General features: G+C 41.9%; 2 protein-coding genes across 6 annotated transcripts in view; both read left to right on the top strand.

Moving 5' to 3' along the window:
- Caprin1 (cell cycle associated protein 1) overlaps positions 1-2,888 on the top strand; it is a 39,632-nt gene extending 36,744 nt beyond the window's left edge. For both annotated transcript variants that reach the window (XM_046455841.2, XM_046455851.1), the window contains one exon: positions 985-2,888. In XM_046455841.2, coding sequence (XP_046311797.1) covers positions 985-1,049 — 65 coding nt within the window. In that variant the 3' untranslated portion in view covers positions 1,050-2,888. The remainder of the gene's footprint in view (positions 1-984) is intronic.
- A 4,122-nt stretch (positions 2,889-7,010) lies between these two features.
- Nat10 (N-acetyltransferase 10) overlaps positions 7,011-22,468 on the top strand; it is a 39,238-nt gene continuing 23,780 nt past the window's right edge. Inside the window, exons 1-9 of one of the 4 annotated variants that reach the window (XM_046455866.2) lie at positions 7,011-7,169; positions 7,501-7,547; positions 9,061-9,183; positions 9,588-9,679; positions 13,584-13,755; positions 15,262-15,384; positions 17,510-17,571; positions 18,920-19,034; positions 19,116-19,223. In XM_046455866.2, the coding sequence (XP_046311822.1) occupies positions 9,076-9,183; positions 9,588-9,679; positions 13,584-13,755; positions 15,262-15,384; positions 17,510-17,571; positions 18,920-19,034; positions 19,116-19,223 (780 nt within the window). In that variant the 5' untranslated portion in view covers positions 7,011-7,169; positions 7,501-7,547; positions 9,061-9,075. Of the gene's footprint in view, positions 7,215-7,265; positions 7,548-9,060; positions 9,184-9,587; positions 9,680-13,583; positions 13,756-15,261; positions 15,385-17,509; positions 17,572-18,919; positions 19,035-19,115; positions 19,224-22,468 lie in introns of those variants that run through there. The other 3 variants (XM_046455871.2, XM_058583189.1, XM_058583185.1) reach the window with 3 other exon arrangements.

The following is a 22,468-nucleotide window of genomic DNA, read 5'->3' on the forward strand; positions in this document are numbered from 1 at the left end:
GAACCCCCCCAAATTCTTACTAACATAACTGAACTGTACTTAAAAATTAGGTTTTCAGAGTTTTTTCTGTTTTGTCTTTTACTATTGCGAAACTACTTCCTATTTGAGCAGGAAGATCACCTATTTCACAGTTAGATCTAGCATTTCATGTAATCTGAAGTTCTAAATGGTTCTCTGGTTTGAGGAACGTTAAACAACAAGTAAGTTTCCTCTAGCTATTGGCCATAACATGTATAAAATGTATTTTAAAGAGGAATTACAAAGTACTTTGATTTGAATGCTGTAGCAATCGGCCAGCAAAAAGGTGCATTTTTTTTAAGTTAATGGATCACTCCGGAATTACTGACTTGACTAGAAGTATCACAGATTATTTGCATGTGAATGTGGGTCATGTTCTTTCCCACCTTGTAGCATATTCTATGAAAGTTGAGTTAATTGATAGCCAAAAATTGTTTTAACAGCATGTAAAAAGTTATTTTATCTGTTACAAGTCATTATACAATTTTGAATGTTATGTAGTTTCTTTTTAACAGTTTAGGTAATAAGGTCTGTTTTCATTCTGGTGCTTTTATTAATTTTGATAGTATGATGTTACTACTGAAATGTAAGCTAGAGTGTACACTAGAATGTGAGCTCCATGAGAGCAGGTACCTTGTCTGTCTTCACTGCTGTATCTATTCCCAACGCCTGATGACAGTGCCTGGCACATAGTAGGCACTCAATAAATACTTGTTGAATGAATGAATGAATGAGTACTGGTGGAATACTCCATTAGCTCTACCCTTCCTTTAGCTAGAGAACATTAGCAAATTTGCGCATGACAACTTCCAAGAGGTGAAACTTGAACGCAGAAGAATTGACCTCTTAAACCTAATAATGTGGTGACAAGATGCCCACATGCTTCTTGACTTCAGATGAAAATCTGCTTGAAGGCAAAACAAATAATATTTGAAAGAAAAATCAAATGCCATTTTTGTCTTCTAGGTCGTGGAGGGCCCCCAAGACCCAACAGAGGGATGCCGCAAATGAACACTCAGCAAGTGAATTAATCTGATTCACAGGATTATGTTTAATCGCCAAAAACACACTGGCCAGTGTACCATAATATGTTACCAGAAGAGTTATTATCTATTTGTTCTCCCTTTCAGGAAACTTATTGTAAAGGGACTGTTTTCATCCCATAAAGACAGGACTACAATTGTCAGCTTTATATTATCTGGATATGGAAGGAAACTATTTTTACTCTGCATGTTCTGTCCTAAGCGTCATCTTGAGCCTTGCACATGATACTCAGATTCCTCACCCTTGCTTAGGAGTAAAACATAATATACTTTACGGGGTGATAATATCTCCATAGTTATTTGGGTGATAATATCTCCATAGTTATTTGAAGTGACTTGAAAGAAAGAAAGAAAGAAAGAAAGAAAACAAGTATGACTTTTTGACATTGGATAAAAGCTACAAATCAGCCCCAGAGTTATTTAATTCAATGGTAATTGACAAAACAAAAATATTTTCCTTGAAAGGAAGATGGAAGGAGTGGAGTGTGGTTTGAGAGAACAACTGCATTTCACAACTTTTTCCAGTTAAATTGGAGCATGGAACGTTTAGATACATACCAAATTATGCATGGGTCCTTAGTCACACATGTAAGGGTGGCTACCAGCTTTGACATAGCACTCTTCATCCGGCCAAACAACTGTGATTAAAAACACATGTAAACTGCTTTTTTAACAGCTGATACTGTATTAAGACAAAGCCAACCTGCAAATCAGGCTTTGATTGGCACTTTTTGAAAAACATGCAACAAATATGGGATATAATCTGGATGGGCTGCTTCTGTACTTAATGTGAAGTATGTAGATACCTTTTGAACACTTAACAACTTCTTTGAGACAATGACTTTTATAAGGATTGGTAGTATATATCATTCCTTATGACATGCACATTGTCATCACTAATCCCTGGATCTTGTATCGTTACCTGAATTGGTACAGGTACCTATGAAAATCTAGTGGATAATCGTAACACTCTTGGTCACGTGTTTTTCCTGCAGCTTGAAAGTTTTTAAAAGAAAAGGATATCAAATGCCTGCTGCTACCACCCTTTTAAAATTGCTATCTTTTGAAAAGCACCAGTATGTGTTTTAGATTGATTTCCCTGTTTAGGGAAATGACAAGACAGTAGCTTCAGCTCTGATGGTATAAGCAAAACAAATAAAAACATGTTTATAAAAGTTGTATCTTGAAACACTGGTGTTCAACAGCTAGCAGCTTATGTGATTCACCCCATGCATTGTTAGTGTATTTTATGGTTATCTCCAGCAGCTGTTTCTGTAGTACTTGCATTTATCTTTTGTCTAATTTAATTCTAATTGAATTCCCCTTTCTTCATGGAGGCATTCATGTTCAAAGTGGTGATTCGATTCCTTAGATGCATAGGGAAGAGCCTCAAGTTTGATGGAGATGGTGGACAGTTTAGTAGTGAATTAGCCATATGTACTACATTGAATTTGTGCTAGCAGTTTGAGCACTAGTTCTTTATGCCTATGAACCTAATGCTGCTTGTTGTCCCATTCCACCTTGACTTCATGGAGAATTAATCCCACCTATTAAGCAAAGGCTACTAAGTTAATGATATTCTCTGTGCAGAAATTAAAATTTTATTTTTTAGCCTTTAAAGAATTTTTCCAGTAGGTACTTGGCTCCTTAAAAACGAAAATTATTCTCAAAACATTCATCATGAGACAACTGGAGTTTTTGCTGGTTTTGTAACCTAAAATGGATAGGCTGTTGAACATTCCACATTCACAAGTTTTGTAGGGTGGTGGGTAATGGGGGAATCTTCAATGTTTATTTTAAAATAAATAAAATAAGTTCTTGACTTTTCTCATGTGTGGTTGTGGTACATCATATTGGAAGGGTTATCTGTTTACTTTTGCAAATGAGTATTTCTTTTGCTAGCACCTCCCCTTGTGTGCTTTAAATGACATCTGCCTGGGATGTACCACAACCATATGTTAGTTGTCCTTTAGGGGGATGGGTAAAATTTTCATGCTTCATTGGCTAATCCCTAGGTGATGTGTGCTTGCAATCCTATGAAAAACTAAATTTGCTATCTATAGAAAATAGTTTCATGACATTTAAAAATCAAAGTAAACTTGGTCTTTATTCAGTGATCAATTAGTATGAATCAATTCAGAGATGGGAGAAATGCCTTCTAGGTTTCAAACTTCTGTGCATTAGTGCAGATGTGAATGTGTAAAGGTATTCATAGTTTGGTAACATGTATTTTTAAAAAGAACTGTTTGTTCATTTCAAAATACTATAATACGGGGGTGGCATTCTGTTATCACATTTTAAATGTAAACCTTTCATTTGTTAATTCAGACCACATTTTTTTAAGGAATGCCTGATAGGGCAGAGAACTTTTCAAAAATCTCATCAGGATCTGAATCTTGGTACTCAGTATTCTGTATAATATGTGAATGCTTGTCTTAGCTGCAGAAGGCCTTCTATTTGCTCAAGTGAGTATTTTAGCAGTTAAAAGGAAGTGGTTACTATATAGTATCTTGGTATAGCAAGAACACATATAAAATACTTTTGTACTTGCACAATTTTAGTCATTCACAAGGATAATGAAACTTCTTTTTTCAAAGTTTCACTAAAGGTAGAATGTCATTGATGACCTGAACTGATTAGCACAGTTTTATTCCCAGATTCTAGTATTCATAAAGAATATGGGAGAGATTTCTGATCATTGTATCTTGATATTAAAACAAATGACTTCTCAGTGTTTTTTAATTAACTTTTAACAATTCTTTTGTTTCCCTATACATACAACTTTGTTGTGCGGGAGACTTTCCATTTAAACACGAGACATGAAAATGTGTGCTTATTGTCAGGTTTATTGAGGTGCTCAGTTGACAACCAGTTCATTTTTGTAGAAGGTTATTGAGCAAGTGAGCTTTCTAAGTGTTTTAGGAAATTTATTATACTGTTCATTGTATTTTCAGTGATGTATTTAATTAGAAGAAATGAAATGCAGATAAGCACTGAATTCGTACCATTCTTTTCAGCCTTAAGCTCCCAAATCTGCAGTCCATTGGAGTTCTTTCTAAGCACAGTTATTGACTTTAAATTTTAGTTCAAAGAATCAGTAATTGCCCCGACTTGTCCCTTTTATAAGAAGTAAATGGGGCGAAGAAACTCCTAGGAAAATTAAAAATAAATTGTTAAGGTTTATTTCTCTGTCCTTTCCAAACTCCCAGGAAAATAAAGATAAGTTGGACCTCATCTCTTTTTCCCATTTTGAGTTCTGTTAAGTTACTGGAAAAGACTAGTAATGTTTTTAGTCACATTAGATTAAATTATACGAAAACTTGTTTCCTACTTGTCTTTGAACAAAGTCTGCTCAGTTGTATATAGCATTTAGCAAAGCTCTAAATGAAGACATGTTTGTGAAAGAAGAAAAGGCTTAAATCTGTCTGGTAGTCTCATCTTTTAAGAAGGCGAGACAACTACTTTTCTGTTCCTGTCCTACTTTAACAAGGTGTTCTGAGGCCTAATCCCACTTTGATGCAGCAGTCTGGCTCTTTGAGTATTTCAAAAGTTTATCTCTGGTCTACTGAAAGCATTTTTTAAAAAATACTTATTTATAGGTGGGCCCAATATCTTTATTTTTTTTTTTTTATGTGTGCTGAGGATCGAACCCAGTACCTTACGCGTGCTAAACAAGAGCTCTACCTCTGAGCCACAACCCCAGCCCTAAGGTATTAAAATTTGTGTTTACATTCCTGTAAGTATTTAGGCACTTAACCACTAACTAGGCTCCATTTTGAGTTCTATTAAGCACTAGCCATTCAGTAAGAATCACTGTGGTCCCAGCTTCCATTAAAAAACAAAAAATGTGAGTATAGCAACATAGTTGGCAGTAGATATTAAGGCCATTACTCCTGCATGGCCTAGTTAAGATAGATTGGAGGATAATCAATCTAAGGCTTGAAGGATGAGAAGTGGTAAACTAGATCAGGGAAAGAAGCACATCCAAAGATCCAGTCTACATTGACAAAGAATACTTGACTGGATGAAGTGCAAAGGGTAAGGGGTAATAGAGGTTGGAAACACCAGTAAGGACTATTACGAGCAGCTTTACAATTAATGATTCATGTTAAATTTACCTCTTATGAAGAGATGGAAACCACTGGAGGTTTAAAAGCTTATTTTTCAGGGTGGGGATAGTGGGTCACCCAATAAAATTGCTGTTGGGGCATTCATTGCACTGTTGAGAACAAAATAATGTGGGCCAGGAGAAATAACGTAGGTAGTACATGCTGAAGTAGCTTTCTACTGTGATTGTAACATAAGGTGTGAATTGCTAGTAAGTGGATGTTATAGATTTCACTGGCCACTGCTTGGCATCTTTCTGATTTTCTCCAGTCCTTGGTTGTCAGACTTCATCACCAAGTGATCTCATCCAATCCCACGATTTTGAATAAGTGTTTCAGTTAAAAGTATTTGCAGTTCCTAAACTCCATCCTAACTAAATGTCTTGATTTTGAGTGTTTCTGGTCTTTCAGATTGACCTTTATTGATTGCCACTCACTGGCTGCTTTCAATTTATGGAATTGTTCAGGGCAGTTATTTTGGGTACCATCTTTTTCTTTGAAACCCTGTATCTAATCCTTAAACATCTGTTTCTACTGGGAAGTATCCCGAGTCACCTAATACTACCATTCTAGAACAGTAATAGCTTATGTTCCTTCTCTGTTTTTAGCCCTCCTGTGATTATTATTATTATTATTATCATTATTATCATTTTTGCACAGCAGCCTGAGTGAACCTTTCTAGAGGGCAAATCACTTCCTTTTCACGACCCTGTCCCCCCAAATGAAGTGGTTTTCCAGCAAATAGAATTGAATTCTAAATCTGGTCCACATTATGTTGGGCTGCTTGCCTACCACGTTTCACTTGCTTGCAGTCTTCTGGCCTCATTGACTGCTAAGCGTTTTTATCTCCTTGGCGCCTTTACATTTTTTGGTGTGGGAAGGCTATTCACTAACATTCTTGAAGCTCACTCTAGATTAAGGTCTTTTTTTCCCCGTACTACCTCAAAAACAGTACCCTTAGTGGATACTTTAACATTTAGAATTTACCTTAAAGGGGCAGGATCATTATGAACTAATCCCCTGTGAACAGAACCGTCTAGCATATTGACGTTTTTGTTGAATCAATTTATAAAATTGTGATGATGGGTATCGGACAAATGCCCGTTGTAGTGTAGCTGGTCACATTAAAATCTGAAATGCCTGTTTGGGAAAGGAACTTCAAGAATAAGAATTCGGTTTCTGACTAGTTATGTTAAGGGATCTGTCCCTCTTCCTCCCCAAAATAATGACTACAAAAGTATGTGTGGGTAGTCACGTTCTTGCACTGGGAGCTGGAGGGGATATTGAAGAGCAGAAATCTAGGATTAGTATTAGAGAACAGGTCTAAGGGGACCCTACAAAGGTCGGAAATCAGGTGGAAAATCTGCAGAACTCCACAGACAGGTTCATGAGATCAGTACCACGAGAGTTGAGGGTCTAGTGAGATGAATAAAAAGAAAAAGATCGGTGGTCTGAGCTTCCTCATCGTGTCACATCAAAGGCAAGTACTTTAAATACTTGCACATCCCTGGAGGCACCGCCTTTCGCATAACGAGGGCAACAGTGAAAACCCTGAACACCGTGTGCTGCACCTGGCCTGTGGAGACACCTGCTGCTAGCTCCCTACACTGCGCCAGGCACTGGTGGTGTGGACATGAAAGCGTTTGTCTTGCGTTGCGTAGTAGGCTTAGCCAACTTCGCAAATAATTGCACTTGGGGTCCGCTTCAGCCACCAGAATCTTACGCAGCGCAGTCGCGGTGGGGAGTCCTGGGGTAGCTCCGCCTCCGCGGCCTCTGACGCCATCATTCGCCGACCGCGTTGAGAAAGGTCCCTTCCCCGTCGCCGAGTCTTTGGTGTGCTCGTGCACTCTCTGCCTGCCGGCGCCTGGGCGGAACCGCGGCGGAGTGCGGAAAACTCTGCTGACGGCCAGGCACTCGCTAGGGGCAGCCTACAGCATCCTGCCCTTCTGGAGTTGTTCCGTTTCCCCACGTGCTTCCGCTTCGCGCTGGGCTGCCGGCGCAGGTACGTGTCGCGGGGCGTGCGGGGCGGCTGGAGATTCCCGCTAAGGTGGGCGTTCGTGTGGTTCCTGGGTCAGAAGCCGACTGGCCGGAGGAGGAAGCTTGTGCATCTAGGCTAACGCGTGGCCCACCCCCACGGCCCCCTCGCTAGGACGCTCCTGCAGGGCAGATTCCCCTTCTGCGAGACACAGCGTCTTGGGCTTGCTTCCCTGCGCTCTCGGGGATTGCGTGGAGTAGTCTCCGCCATCCAGGGATCTCTAGGGCCTAGTGGAGAATGGGTGGGTGACAGCACTTGCCTCTTGCGGAACTGACTCCCTCGCTGTTCGTTCTTGTAGCCTAGGCTTTGAACCGAAGCTCTCTGATCCAGGATTCTCCAGTGCTCGTGAGTATTTAACTATGCGCACACATTCATACTCCTTGTTTGGTAGTAGTATTTGGGACTTTATATTATTTGACAGTACAGCTAATGATGCCTGGCACGTAGTCATTATGTGTAGATAGATGAACAAATGAGTGAATGAAAAAATAAACATCTTTACGTGTCGTCAAGGCCCTCTTCATCTTTTACGCCTTCCGTGACAGCTCTATCCACAGTAATATCAGACCTTCATCAGACCCCTTATTGTAGCTGCTATTTGCACGTCTAATTTATATATATATATATATTTGTCCTTTATGTCTTTTTCTTTTTAATATCCCCTTTAGAGAGAATGAAAGTTTGAAATCAAGGACTTTGTCTGATACCTCTGGGGCTCCCATAGTAACTGGAACAAAAAGCAATCTCCAATAGTTACTTTTTTTTCGTGGAGTCTTTATGTGGCTAGAAATATAATGCCTACAAGCTGAGTAGATTGGCAGACTGGAAAGAGCTCAGGCTTTGGAGTCAGATTTAAGTGTGAATCCTATCCTATCACTTTTCTGCTTTGGGATACTTGATTTTTTTTTTTTTTAAATAATAGTTGTCTCTTTACTTATAAATAGGGACCACTGATTTTGACAGTGTTTTAATAATAAGACATGCTTGGAAATGTTAAAAGGGACAGTTAAAGCACAGTTAAGGTTCCATTAATAGCTTTATTAAAGCTTAGAATTAAGCAAATACTGGAGATTCTTGGTAGTGTGGTATTTTATGTTGTAGTGGTGTAATTGATATTTGTGATATTTGATGTATTTATTATGGTAATGATGCAGCATTTTATCATGGGTAATCACATAACGGGTGTGTGTGTGTGTGTGTGTGTCTGGCAATGAACCCAGGGCCTCAAGTATGCTGGGCATTCCCCCTACCATTGAGCTATATTGAGGTCTGTCTTTACAAAAGCTTCAATATGGTTTTCCATCACTTGCATAAACTTGTTTTTGACCTGACAGAATTCCAATCAGTTGATTTCTTTTCCTTAACTTTATGAGTAACATATTTAAAAATCAATCAATAAATCAATCAGCCCATTCAGAAAAAACTACATTGCATCTTGGCCTTTCTTTTTTAACCTCTCTGAGTCAATGGTATCATAACTACTAGGACATCCTCTCATAAGCATCTATATCCATATCTTGAGGTAGTTTGGAAAATGCCTTTGATATATGGCTATATCACTATATATTTTGTATTCCTAATTTTTTGAACGTTCAAGTCCTGATTTTTCTTAAGCTCCCTGGAAGAGTTATGAGGTTTTCCTCCCTGCTGACCTCCCATGCTGAGGGAATAATTTCTTTACTCCCAAGCCTGAATTTCCTGATTTTAAAAGCAGGCTGATATCTTTCCTATGGAGGATCAAGATGATACATTAAAAGTGGCTGGCGCAACCCCTTGCCCCAGAAGAGACAGCTAACTAGTGTTCCTTACCCATAATCTGCTATTTTGTCCAGTTGTATTTCCTTTCTTTCTCTTTTAGTGATAGTTTTTCACCATGCATCGGAAGAAGGTGGATAATCGAATCCGGATTCTCATTGAGAATGGGGTAGCTGAGCGACAAAGGTCTCTCTTTGTTGTAGTTGGGGATCATGGAAAAGATCAGGTAAGACCTGGTAAATACTCTCTGAGTTATCTTGTGTCCTGCCCCAGAGTCAGTATGTTACAACAGGCCCTCTGGGGTTTTAACATGTCAATTACGATCCCTTTGACTGCTAAGGTGCCTAGTAAGAACCTTTCTTTCATTTCTTAATCGTGGTAAATTCTCTCTACTTTGATTTATTAGCAAACAAGCCAAAAGTCTGTGATGCTTAGGGTGGTGTACTGACCATCAGGCTCAGTGTATGTGACCTAGCTTCTATTCCCCATCTGTTCTCTACTTGCCTGTGATCTTGGATGCCTCCCTCCCCTGGCTGTCAGTTTAATTTCTAATCTGTCAAATGAGGACTTGGGCCTAGTGGTCTCTGTGGTCTCCTTGGTCCCTGAGGTTCTGACTTTTTTCTTTGGCAGGTGGTAATCCTCCATCACATGTTGTCCAAAGCAACTGTGAAGGCTCGGCCTTCAGTGCTGTGGTGCTATAAGAAAGAATTGGGGTTTAGCAGGTAAGCTTGGCCCTTAGATGACCCAATCCTCTTATTTTAAAAGTAGGCTGATGTCTTTTCCTGTGGAGGCTTAAGATGATACTTTAAAGGTGCCTAGCACAACCCCTTAATTAACAATTCCTGCTGGTTAAAACCCAGGAAACAATTCCTTGACACAGATTATCACAATCTTTAGTGGAGATGACATTTCAGAGGATATTTCTAAGTGGGGAAAAAAATGGAGCAGATATCCTTTCTTCATTCCCAACAATAAATTTCAAATAATTTTCATACTCTTTGAGGTGTACCCAGCCCAGTGCCTTGTTTTAAGGTTCTCTTCCTGTTTTTCTGAGCTGATCAAGCCCATCTAATGCAAATTCCTTCAGTAGCCTTTCACTCTCCTTTTTTCCTTTGCAAAGAGGTGATTTTCCTCATCCTGTGTCCAAGGAAAACTCTAGGTCTCCTGTCTGTTTTTCAGGACCTTTACTGGTTTTCTTCTGTTGGTCACTGCACATCCTTTTGAATTTTCTTCTTTTTCCTATAAACATGCTCAGTTTTCCCCATGCTCAGAAAATGATTAGCTCCATACCTGGCTAAATGTCCTTAGGCTAGCATTTGCCTTCAATTTTACTGACACACACCTTAAAACGAGCCTCATTTACTCCCTACCTATGTTCTTTGTGGTCTCGCTTCTGAAATGTACTTGTAGACATCCCCTGAGACCTGAGGCCTAGCACAGCAATTTTTCTTCCCTCTTTCTCCTTTTCAGAGCTCTTCTACCACTTCGCTGCTATATGGTAACAGTTATTTGCCGAAGTCTCAATAGCCCAGACTTCTGGCTGTAAACACCAGACCTCCACACAAATACTCTTAAGCATCAGGGGGAAAATGTTGAAGTATCTGGGATAGTTCATGGAGCCTAAGAGGCTACTACCATTTCTGCTCTGCTCAGGGGTGGTCTGGAGCCAGAATGCCCTTGCTTCCCATTCTTTCTATCTCTGCTGCCTACTCTGTGCTTTTTCATTGCAGACCAGCTTTCTGTTTTCTCCTGTCTCTTGGTAGAAACAGAACTTGATTTTTATGTGTTTCAGGTCTAACCATGTGGAAATCAGACTTTATCCCAAAATTTTTATAGAAAGATGCTTACAAGGTGGGGCATTACACAGTGATGGGGGTTGGTCACATTAGTAGAAACCTTGCAGTTCTCCTTACAACTCAGCCTGGAGGAGTTTGGGGTGGAGTGGGGGGGTACTGTTTCTTGGCAGAGAACCCATTCTGTGGTCACCTTAGAAGTATTCCCTTTTTTTGGTCTTTGTGCTTACTTGGACCACCTTCCTGAGCTCTTCCCTTGCCTATCATGATATCTCCTACTGTAAACCTAGCCAGCATCTATGGTTCTGTCCTTGGGTGTCTTCTCACTCCTTCACCTCCAAGTATGCTGTCTTTGATGTTGACTCTCAGATCCTGTCTCTGCCTCTGGCTACTCCATGCTACATCAAACCTCCCTGCTCTTAGCTCATGCCATCTCCTCTGCCTGGTATGCTGCTCCACCTCTCTGTTACCACCTACTGACATCCTCCCCAGTTTTCAGCACCTGCCTCTTTGATGAAGCCTTTCTGAGTTCCTCAGTCATACTTGATGGTTCCTCTTGTCTTCAGTGCTTGTCCTCATCTTAAATGCTTGTTACCTATGCTCTTGTGTTGGAATACAGTCACTTCTATACTGTGACTTAGGGTTTTTTTTTTTGTTTTTTTTTTTTTACTTCCAAGTGATCAGGTTATTAATCTAGGAGTCTTCTCTTATTTATCTTTATATATTTTTTTTAGTTTTACATTATCTAGCATGTTTGTGGTGGGCATGCAGTTAATATTTGTTAAGTTGGATTTATTATTAACAGGTTCTGAAATTATTTTATTTAAAAAAACTTGAGCTAGGTGTAGTGGTACATGCCTGCTCAAGTGACTCAGGAGGCAGAGGCAGGAGGATCGCAAGTTCAAGACCAAGTTCAGCAATTTAGTGAGAATCTGTCTCAAAGTGAAAAATAAAAAAGGGGTGGGGACGTAGCTCAGTAGTTGAGCATCCCTAGGTTCAATCCCCAATATTACACACACACATAAAAAGAAGCTTGCTTCTGCCTAAAAGAAATCAGATTTTGAGTAAATAACTCAACCTTTTTAAAGTTATGAAAGTCTTATTATAAGAAATATCAGCCGGGCGCTGCAGTGCATGCCTGTAATCCCAACGGCTCAGGAAGCTGAGTCAGGAGGTTTGTGAGTTCAAAGCCAGCCTTAGCAACTTAGCAAGGCCTAAGCAGCTCAGCGAGATCCTGTCTCTAAATAAAATGTAAAAAAGGGCTGGGGATGTGGATCAGTGGTAAAGTACCCCTGGGTTCAATCCTGGTATTAAATAAAAGAAAAAAAAAAGTAAACAAAATACAAAAATGCAAAAATACAGAAAAAAATACAAAAATGCAGAAAAACAAAGATAAGCCAGGCATGATGGTGCACACTTGCCTATAAAACCAGCTATTCTGGTGGCTGAGGCAGCAGGATTGCAATTTTAAGGTCAATCTGTGCAAGATTGTGAGACCCTGTCTCAAAAAAGAAACGACAGGGGATGTAGCTCAGTGGTAGAGCACTCCTGAATTCAATACCCTGTTCTGAAAAACAAACAAAACCGAAAAATGAAAATAAAAAGTACTCATAATCTTACCACATGGGCCTTGTTAACATTTAGGTGTCTATCACTGGAATATAGTTATAAATCATGATTTGTATTTAGTTGTGCATAATTGTTCATAATTAAGCATGTCATTACCACTGAGCTAAGTCCCTGGCCCCAAGCATTTTTAATATAGGTTAAGAATAAGAATAAATCCTGTTGCCTTTTTTTTTTTGTCAGTACTGGAGATTGAACTCAGGGCCTTGTGCCTGCTGGGCAAGTGCTATACCACTGAACTTCATCCCTAGCCTCTGTTGCATATCTTTGAATTTTGTTTTGAGGGCTTCTGATTTGTAGTATTTTTTATTTGGTAAATGTGAGATTGATGTGGAATCATGCAGTTCACACAGTGTTTTGGGAAGATTTGTCTTTTAAATTTAACCCACCTGGTTAAATTATAAATCTATGCCTCTTGTAGTTCTCCCCCTGCCTCCTTGTCTTGATCTGGCAGAACATCATGCCAAGTCATGAACCCCAGGCACACGCTATGAGGAGAGGTGGAGATCACCTCACCCATCTGCCTCTGCTCACGGAGGAAGTGGAGGTCTGCAGGGGGAAGGGCTTTCATTTTAGCTGTAAATTAGAGAACCAGTTATAAGCCATCATTCTGGAATGGGGAGTAAATCTTTCTGTAAAGGAAAGGTTAAATCTCAATTGAATATTCAGGGCTTTTAAGATCAGAAACAGTTCAGGGATTTCTGAGCCATGTCCACCTTCCATTCTAATCCTTGTATCCTGTATCGTTATTGTTTTAGATAAGAGCTGCCCTTGAGGACATGATCCCATACTCTGGGCAAAGAAGTAGAGGAATTCATTTAGGAAACATGAGTCCAGTAACCTGCCATTGCCCTGTCTCTCCCAGGTCTCTGGGGAGTAGCAGTGTAGTTGAAACTTTGGCTTGAAACTAAGGTAGCAAGGCCATTTAGGTTTGAATTCAAGCTCTGGCCAAAGGCAAGGTTTAAGTGCTAGTTTTTAAAGCAGAATAATTTGCTCAAGGTACAACAAAATAAGGGAATAGTTCACACATAGGCTGATCTGCGACTTAATCTTTCTGCTCCAGTGCCTCTTCATGTTGCTTCTTTAAAATGAAGGAGTCCAAGTTCCCTACTAGCTCTGGAGGGTGATCACCAAGTCTCTCCTCTGTTTCCATGTCCTTTACCTCTCTGGTTAATTGGCTTTTATGGGTTGGGGGTGGCGATTGCAGTCACCGGAAGAAGAGAATGCGACAGCTGCAGAAGAAAATTAAGAATGGGACCTTGAACATAAAGCAAGATGACCCCTTTGAGCTCTTTGTAGCGGCCACAAACATTCGCTATTGCTACTACAATGAGACCCACAAGATCTTGGGCAATACCTTCGGCATGTTTGTCCTCCAGGTGAGTGACTTCCTCCAGCCTGTGTATTGCTTCCACACTGAGAACTGATATATGATAACAACAGGTTCTTACCCCCGATATACCAAGCATTATTAATGGAAGACTTGGCCACTTTGCCAAGGAAACCAGATCACTAACCCTATAAAACAAAGAATTTTCTGCTTAAGTTAGCAGCTGTCTGGAGACCCCAGAACTTACAATGATGTGCCAGCTAGGTGATCCTAAATTAAAGCTAATAAAGCAAGCACGGGGAACTTTGACTGACCCTGGAACCTCAGATCCTTATGGGCACGCATGGAGACTTCCCTGACCCATGAACAGTGCAGCTTGTTTAACCAGCTGGATAGAAAAGTTTGCATCCACTTGTGTTGGCTCCTGAGTGTTTGGTAGCATAACCCCACATACCCTAAAATCCCTTGCTTCACCCCAGAAAGCTGCTTGGTGAATTTATCCACAAATATACATTCTCTTATCGGGAAAGTTAATAGACTTAAGTTTCTCATGTTTCTTTCTTTTTATTTCTGGTGGGTATTTGTTTTAGTCTGTGATTTTTAAAAAATCCACAACAACCCCTTTCTAAAAAAATTTTCATACACAAATTCATGTTTTTAAAAAATATTTATTTTTTATTTATTTATTTTAGTTGTTGTTGAACACAATACATTTATTTTTATTTATTTATTTTTATGTGGTGCTGAGGATCGAACCCAGGTCCTCGAACATGATAGGTGAGCGTTCTACCGCTGAGCCACAACTCCCGCCCCAAATTCATATGTTTTTGTACTTATTATGTTATGCACTTTGATCATGATTATGTAAATTATAAATCATAGTTAAGAGAATATAAATTAAGAAATGGGGAAATCAAGAACAGAAGTTCTGTTTTCCTTGCATTCCAGTGGGTTGTTTAATACACTGCTCACTAGAAAAGAGCCTCAGCCTCCTTTGTCTTTATCACTAATTTGTCAGGAGTGTTGTGCTCCCAGCCATTACCTGGTGCTGGAATGAGGGCTTCTTTAAGCATTAGCTCCCCCGTGTGGTGCAGTTGAGTTTTGCCAAACAACTTCCATCTGTAGACATGTTAGAAAATGTAAACATGTTTCTGAAATTTGACTATAAATCAAATGAAGTTTGGAAGACTTACCTCCAGACAGGATTTTATTAGAGATTATTAGAAACTTTTTTTGTGTGTGTGTGGTGCTGGAGATTGAATTCATGGCCCTGTGCGTGTGAGGCAAGCACTCTACCAACTGAGCTGTATCCCCAGCCCTAGAAACATTTTTGACATATAAAACCATGTCTTCCTAACCCTAAGGACCAGACTCTCTTCCATGGTGCCCCTAAGGGGTTGTGAGTGTGTTATGTGTTTCTTGGTGAGCCAGAGTGGGGGGGGTATATGGTCTTGGGTTTCTACCTGAAGCCCAGATTTTGGCTTATCACCTGGCCTTTGGTTAAGTATCTCTGGGGTGCTGTTTGCATTACCAACCCTCTAAGGTCTCCTTGTAGGATTTTGAAGCCTTAACTCCAAACTTGTTGGCCAGGACTGTAGAAACAGTGGAAGGTGGCGGACTGGTGGTTATCCTGCTCCGGACCATGAATTCACTCAAGCAGTTGTACACGATGACCATGGTAAGGGTCGGGGTTTTTTATTTTTTAAACATAATCGTCGGCGTTCATATCAGTCTGATTTTGCTCTAGTCTGCTGTAAGATTTCCTATTAGAAGGTAGATAGCCTCTGGGAGCTCTTTGACAACAACTAATGAAAAAGTCACTGTAGCTGAATCTCAGGGGCTCTGAGTATGCCTAGAAATGTGAAATTCAGATATGATGCAGACTATATGTAACTAAATATTAAATATTTTTAATATAATAATATAATAATAATTAAATATTCTTAATATAATAGTAATAATAAGCCAGATATGGTGATTTAATCCCAGTGACTTGGTGGGCTGAGGCAGGAGGATTGCGAGTTCAAGACTAGCCTCAGCAATTTAGGGAGGCCCTAAACAACTTGGCAAGACCCTATCTCAAAATAAAAAATAAAAAGGGCTGGGGGTGTGGCTTAGTGGTCAATCCCCAGTATCAAAAATATATATATATATATATTTTTTCCTAGAATAATATTCTGCTAGAGCTTATTTGTGTTTTGCAACAAAGGGACAATTGGCAGAATTCTCTCTGGCCCTCATCTTCTAATAGTTAATGAAGCAACGTTTGCCAGCTTTGCTTCAGTTTGGCAAGAATTTCGAATATGGGAGTGGTAGTTTACTTCCTAAACCATGACTGAGGACATGGTTCAGAGTGGGGTGTGTTTAAAACAGATGGCAGAGCTGGTCTCCTGGCTGGTATTGCCACATTGGTGTTCTTAGAGGCAGTTTCTAAGAGCTGCCCATGACCCAGCAGCTCAAAAATGGTGTCAGAATTGGCCTCTGGGTTGAATGAGCTATGTTTTTCTGGTGAGATGGACTTTCCTCAAATCTTGAGGCTGCTTCCTGCGTTTATCACTCCTGCTGTCACTTGCCACTGTAGCCCCTCTTCACACATGACCAGCACACTTTCACCCCTGGGCTTTGCACTTGCTGTTTCCTCTGGCATGTGCTCTTTTGGATTTCATCATGACTCACATCCTTACTGCCTTCAAGTTCCTGTTCCAGTATCTCCCCATGAGTGTGATCTTTCTTCATACTGTTTAGAAGAAGTTGTTCCAGCTGTAACTCTTTAATCTTTATTATTCTTCAAAGTACTTGACAACGACTTTTAGTTACATATTTGTTTTTTTGTCTGTTCTCCTACATTAGTCACTTAACTTGATGGAAGCAGGAACTTAGTTTTGTTTTTTTTTTTTTTAGTTGCAGGTGGACACAATACCTTTATTTTATTTATGTGGTGCTGAGGATTGAACCTAGAGCCTCACACATGTGAGAGGAGCACTCTACCGCTGAGTCCCAGCCCCAGTTTTTTTTTTAGTTGTAGGTGGATATAATACCTTTCTTTATTTAATGTGGTACTGAAAATTGAACCCAGGGCCGCGTCACACGTGCTAGGCAAGCACTGTACCACTGAGCTACAACCCCAGCCCTAGGACTTAGTTTTTCTTATTGTTGTTTTTCTTACTGATATTTTCCCAGATCCTAGAAGAGTGCCTGGCATGTTGTAAGAACTCACTAGATATTTGCACATGACTGAAAGACTTTGTGCCAATAACACTTTGTTTGTTCTTCCTGTTTCTCTTAACATGGCTGACTGCTTACTCTTCCAATCTCAGCTTATCATCTCTGAGAGACCCTCCCTTTCTGCCATATATAAACAGGCCCCTCTCACTGTTATCCCCACACCCTGTATTTCATTTGTAGCATTTGCCAAAATGTGTATGTATTTACTCATTGTCTTCCTCCAACCATTGGACTGTAAATCACATGAGAGCAAAAGTCTTGCTTCATTCATCAGTGTGTACCCAGAAGTCTGGTCCACCTAGTTAGCAGGTATATTTTATTGAGTCAGGGTGCTGGATCAAATGTTGAAAATGTCAGAGATGAGGTGAGGGGAAGTTGATTGGGATTAGAAGCATTGCGTTTGGTGTCTGATCCCAGTTCTAGCAAAGAGCACTTAGCCAGTTCAGCAGAGCAGATGGGAGTGGATTTTCTTTCCCACAGGGTTGCTCATGTCTCCTGTGATAGAACTTTGTATCTGAGCCCTGGGCCTCAGTGTTATTTAGATGACTTTGTTAATGGATGTTGTCTTGCTTTCTTAGGATGTGCATTCCAGGTACAGGACTGAGGCCCATCAGGATGTCGTGGGACGATTTAATGAGAGGTAGGTCTTAAGGATATTTCTCAGTTCCTTCCAGTTGTTGGGAAGCCAAGGTGGGAGAAATATTTTTATCTTGGACCCAACTGAAAGCTTTTGTGTCAGCAGAGGCAGTACAGGCTTCCAAAATGTGCAATTCTTCAGCAGCTGCAGCTGGGAAATGATCTGGGTACAGTGCAAGGGGGTGGAAAGCTGGTGTCGGGGTTTGGGACACCTGGACTCAGTCTTGCTGCTGGCTCTGACCAACCCAGTGGCCTTAGCCACGTTCCTATCCCTCTCTGGCTTTAGCCTACTCATCTTTGAGAGGTTGGGAGCGGTCTATCTGGATCACCATTTCCTGTATTTCACAGAACAGTTGTCTTTTAGAGGGACCTTGTGACAAGAAGACTCTGGCCAGCTGAGTGGGACATGCTGACACTGTTTTTCCATTATGAAGAGTCTCACTTACCTATTCTAGCCTCAGAAAAGTCTTGCAACAGCTGGCACTTGTTTGATTGTTTCCCATTCCCAAATTAATTTTACCATTGAGCCTCCTTGTAGGGACCATCAGTTAACAGCCTGTGTAATACCTTGAGAAACTGGCCTAGATCAGTGTTCCCTTTGGGATTATTGGCAATGTTGGGAGACATTTGGACTGTCTTGACTTTGGGGGTGCTGAGGGAGAGAGCTACTGGCAACAGGTGATTGGAAACCAGGATGCTGCTTAAAAGAAATCATTATCTGGTAAAAATGTCTGTAGTGCTGAGGTTTAGAAATCCTAGCCTTGATGAACCTGGGGCCTCTCTGATTTTAACATCCTCTCATGCTTTGGCTCAGTAGAATAAGGACAGGAGGAGCAGCTGCATGTTACTCAACAGGACAGAAACCTGTGGAAGTATCAGGAAAGGCCCTTTTCTTGTGGCATGGAGGATGTTTGAATTGTGTAGCAAGTTAATTTTTCTGTATATAGGGAATTCAGTGTTGTATTTCTTCAGGGAGCTTTCTTTTCTCCTTATTCATTTGTGTGTGTTGTGTTTCCATGTGTGTTTCCCTGTGTGACTGGTGGCCATATGGGGCTTTTGGAGTAGAGCCACATTAGTGCTAAAGGGCTCCAGATGATAAGAAAAGGACTAGAGGACCTAGCAAAAGCAATCATGGTTGTGCATCTGGGATCTTGGCTTTCTTGATTGCCACATAAAATGTGTTCAGGTGTCTTGTAGAGGAGGCTCTGATTATCTCTTTGCTCTCTAGTTGGGTTCTGGCTTTCTGAGATGTGGGGCCCAGTGATCTTCCTGAAGAAAAGCAACTTGTCCCCTCTTGTGCAGCATTGTCTGCCTCCTCAGCACCTCACCTCAGGACTGCTTTTGTCCCTCAGGTTTATCCTCTCTCTGGCATCTTGTAAGAAGTGCCTTGTCATCGATGACCAGCTCAACATCCTGCCCATCTCCTCCCACATGGCCAGCATCGAGGCCTTACCTCCACAGGCTCCGGTGAGTCTGGGTCCAGGGCTCAGGGATTTGGGGGAGCTGTGATTTCTGTAGTGGCAAACCTCTTCCTCTTTTCTCTGGTAGGATGAGAATCTCAGCCCTTCTGCTCTGGAGCTGCAGGAGTTGAAAGAGAGCTTGCAGGACACCCAGCCTGTGGGTGTGTTGGTGGACTGCTGCAAGACCCTAGACCAGGTGAGTGTGGGTTTAGAACTGCCCTATCCCAGGGTCAATGACACAAGGATAAAACGGTGTGCACAGAGCAGCCACGGCCCACTCAGGATGAGTCAAGACTAGAGACGCCTAGAAGGGCCTTTTTTCTACCTTGTTCCCAGGTGTGCTCCACAGCAGCAGGGCTGTTCTTCATGTCTGGGTTTGCAAAGGAGCTAATTCAGGGAGTGGGGGTCATGGGAGATGGACAGATGAGATTTCCAGAAGAATCTTCTCAGTGCTTTTTCCATGATAGGGTATTTATAATAGCTAAAAACCTGGAAGAACACAGGATGTGTTTAATTTCAGCTGTGTTGGTGGGGTAGAGGTTTTGCTTATGGCTCCTGTAGAATTGAGGAGAGGGGAGCGTGTGAGGCCCCTTGTACTTACTTCATTCCAGTGTGAACCTGATGAGAGCCCCTGGGGTGGCATGAACAGCAGGCTGGGTGGGAACTGCCAGGATGCATTTCTTTGCTCTATGACGTAGCCAGCACTAGTAAACTCAGCTTCTCCAGTGTCTTTCTGCCAGCTGGGCACACCCCAGAGGACTTCAGGTTGCCAGGTGTGTTCAGGATTCTGGTCCAGCCTGAGCCAGATGAGTGGCACAGGCCTCTTAGCATTTGGCTTTGCCTTCAGAATGGAAAACAGCTGCAGTGACCCCGCCTACTGGGGCCTGAGTCCCAAGAGGCTGGTTTTCCTAGTCATCCTGGAAATATAATCACTAGCTCCATAGCTCTGTATGTAGCCCAGGCTGCAGGCTCTAAGCTGCTTTGAACCTTTTCTGGTACCTTCTGTATCACCAATCAGAGGGATGAGAAATAGGATAGAGGAAGGGAGAGAAACTACGGTACTAGTAATAATGTTATAAAAAAGCAAACAGCCAAGCAACACAAACGACATCAGTATGAAAGCGAACACATTGAGAAAACGGTATTTCCACTTGGCAGTCCCACTCTGCAGAGACACTGCTGTTCAGGGTTTATCATGTGTCCTTTGACCTTTCCCTGCACATGTCAATGGATATTTCACTGTATAAGGTGAGAGTGGCTCCTGGTAGACATTTGGGCTGGTTCCAGCTTTTTTTTTGCTATTATAAACAGTATTATCAGGGTACATCTGTGGGCATTGTATCTAGGACATGCTTCTGAAAAAGAAATTGCTGGGTCAGGGGCTGTGGGCATTAGAGTGGGTGTCACACAGTTGACCGAGCTTCCGACAGTATGCAGAAATGCCTTTTGCTCTGCGGCCCGGCCTGCACTGAGTGCAGCTAAACTTGTCAGTTTTCACCAGTCTCATGGGAACTTCTGATGGTTGCTTTAATTGTTACTGTTATTATGAGGGAGACAGGTACTTTCTTCGTCTAATCATAGGTCACCTCTTTTTGAGGTGAACCAGTTTGCTTGTGACTGCCCATTTGTTAATTGGATTGTTGTCTTTTGTCTGTGTGTGTGTGGGTTTTTCATTTTAGAGTGTGTTTTTAGTCCAGTTAGGTTTAGTCAGCGTTCACAGGTTGCCTAAAGTAAAACAAAAGATACAGTATTTAGCAAGGGCCAGGTTAAGACAACTAGTACCTGGATCCCCATTGAGCATTGCCATCTGGAGAGACTCTGGCTTCCTGAAGCTGCTCCCTTCCACCCTGTCAGCCTCCTTGCTGGTCCTAGAGAAACCAAGCTGCACTTCCACCTCAGGCCTAAACAATTTGTTGATCCCTCTGCTAAAGTACTCGCCCTAAGAGAGACACAGGGCTACTTCCTCAACTTCCTGAAGCTGCTCCATTTCCTCTCTGTCCATCTGTCCATCTATCTGCTCAGGCCTGCATCTCTTTAGTGTTTTCCTAGTTTGCTGCCTTAATGAGCGAGACTGCTTCCTAGAAGTGGACAGGCCAGGCTGACCATGCACCCCGCTTTGCAGCTGGGAATCCAAGTTTGCGGTAGTGTCACCTCTCTTCAGTGCCCCTGGCATCTTGCTTCCCCTCTAGGTGCGAGGCCTTCCTAGATGCTGGGCTTAAGAGTTAATGAGGGACACCTGCTTCTTGGAGTGTGCCTTCTAATGGATGAGACGGGCCCTGCTTAAATGAAATTAGGAAATTATGGTGTAGTAGAAACTGCTGTGTATAACATAGAAAAAGAAAAGTGGCCAGGAGGGTGGGGGCATGCCAAGATGGGGGTTTTGTGGTTCTAGATACAGTGTTCAGGGTGGCCTCATTCAGGTGACATTTGGATCAAGCCTTGGAGAAGTTGAGGAAGTAGCCCTGTGTCTGTCTTAGGGCGAGTACTTTAGCAGAGGGATCAACAAATGTTTAGGCCTGAGGTGGAGGTGCAGCTTGGTTTCTCTAGGACCAGCAAGGAGGCTGACAGGATGGAAGCCATGTGAGGGGGAGAGAGTGGAGGGCCATGCAGGCCACACGGAAAGGGCTGTGGCACTTACACTGTGAGGGATGGTTGAAGTGGAGGGTTTAAATATAGTCTTGTCTCCCCACAGCATCCAGAGGCATCCCCAGGCTTATTTGTAAAAGGATCCTCTGGTTTGAGCTGCACATGGGCTGTGGTGGAAAGTTGGTGGAACTAGGAAGACCAGTTATATGGCTGCTGTCATAGGGGAGGCAGGACAGGATGGTGGCCGTGAGCAGTGTGGTGGAGGAGGATGGTGAGGGCTGTGTTGAAGGGTTACTGCCTTGCTGACAAGATTTGATGATGAATAAGGGATGGAGGAGAATGCTGAGAATGCTTTTGGCCTAGATAATCAGTTGACTGAGATGAGAAGCTTGTAGTGGAGGAGGTTTGGGGAAACATTAAGCATCAGTTTCAAGTTTGAGGTGTCTGTTGCACAGTGGAGCTGTACAGGAAGTAGTTGCATGTACCCAAGAGTCTGGAGTGTGGGGAAGAGGTCTGGAATGGAGATATGAAATTGTCTTGAGCATCTGATTGGTATTTAAGGCCTTGGCACTGAGAAGAGATCGAGGCAGGGACCATCATACTGAGGACAGCAAATGCACTTCTGGGCCTTGGCTCATGGTCTGACAGGAGACCCAGGAGCTTGCTCTGGGTTGCCCTTAACCAGTGTCAGCTTTGCATCATTGGCTTATGGGTGCCCCGTGCGTTCTCTTGAAGAGCTGCAGTAACTTGTCTTCAGCACAGGGCAAAATGCTTGAGTTGAGTGCCAGCGAACGTTCCCACCCCTTTAGGAGACCAATAAAATGAGCTCCCTGCTTTCGTACTGGGAGCCCTCTT

The sequence above is a fragment of the Marmota monax genome, unplaced genomic scaffold (assembly GCF_021218885.2).
Source record: "Marmota monax isolate L192 unplaced genomic scaffold, Marmota_monax_Labrador192_F-V1.1 WCK01_AAM20220418_F8-fsc00047, whole genome shotgun sequence".
NCBI lineage: Eukaryota > Metazoa > Chordata > Mammalia > Rodentia > Sciuridae > Marmota > Marmota monax.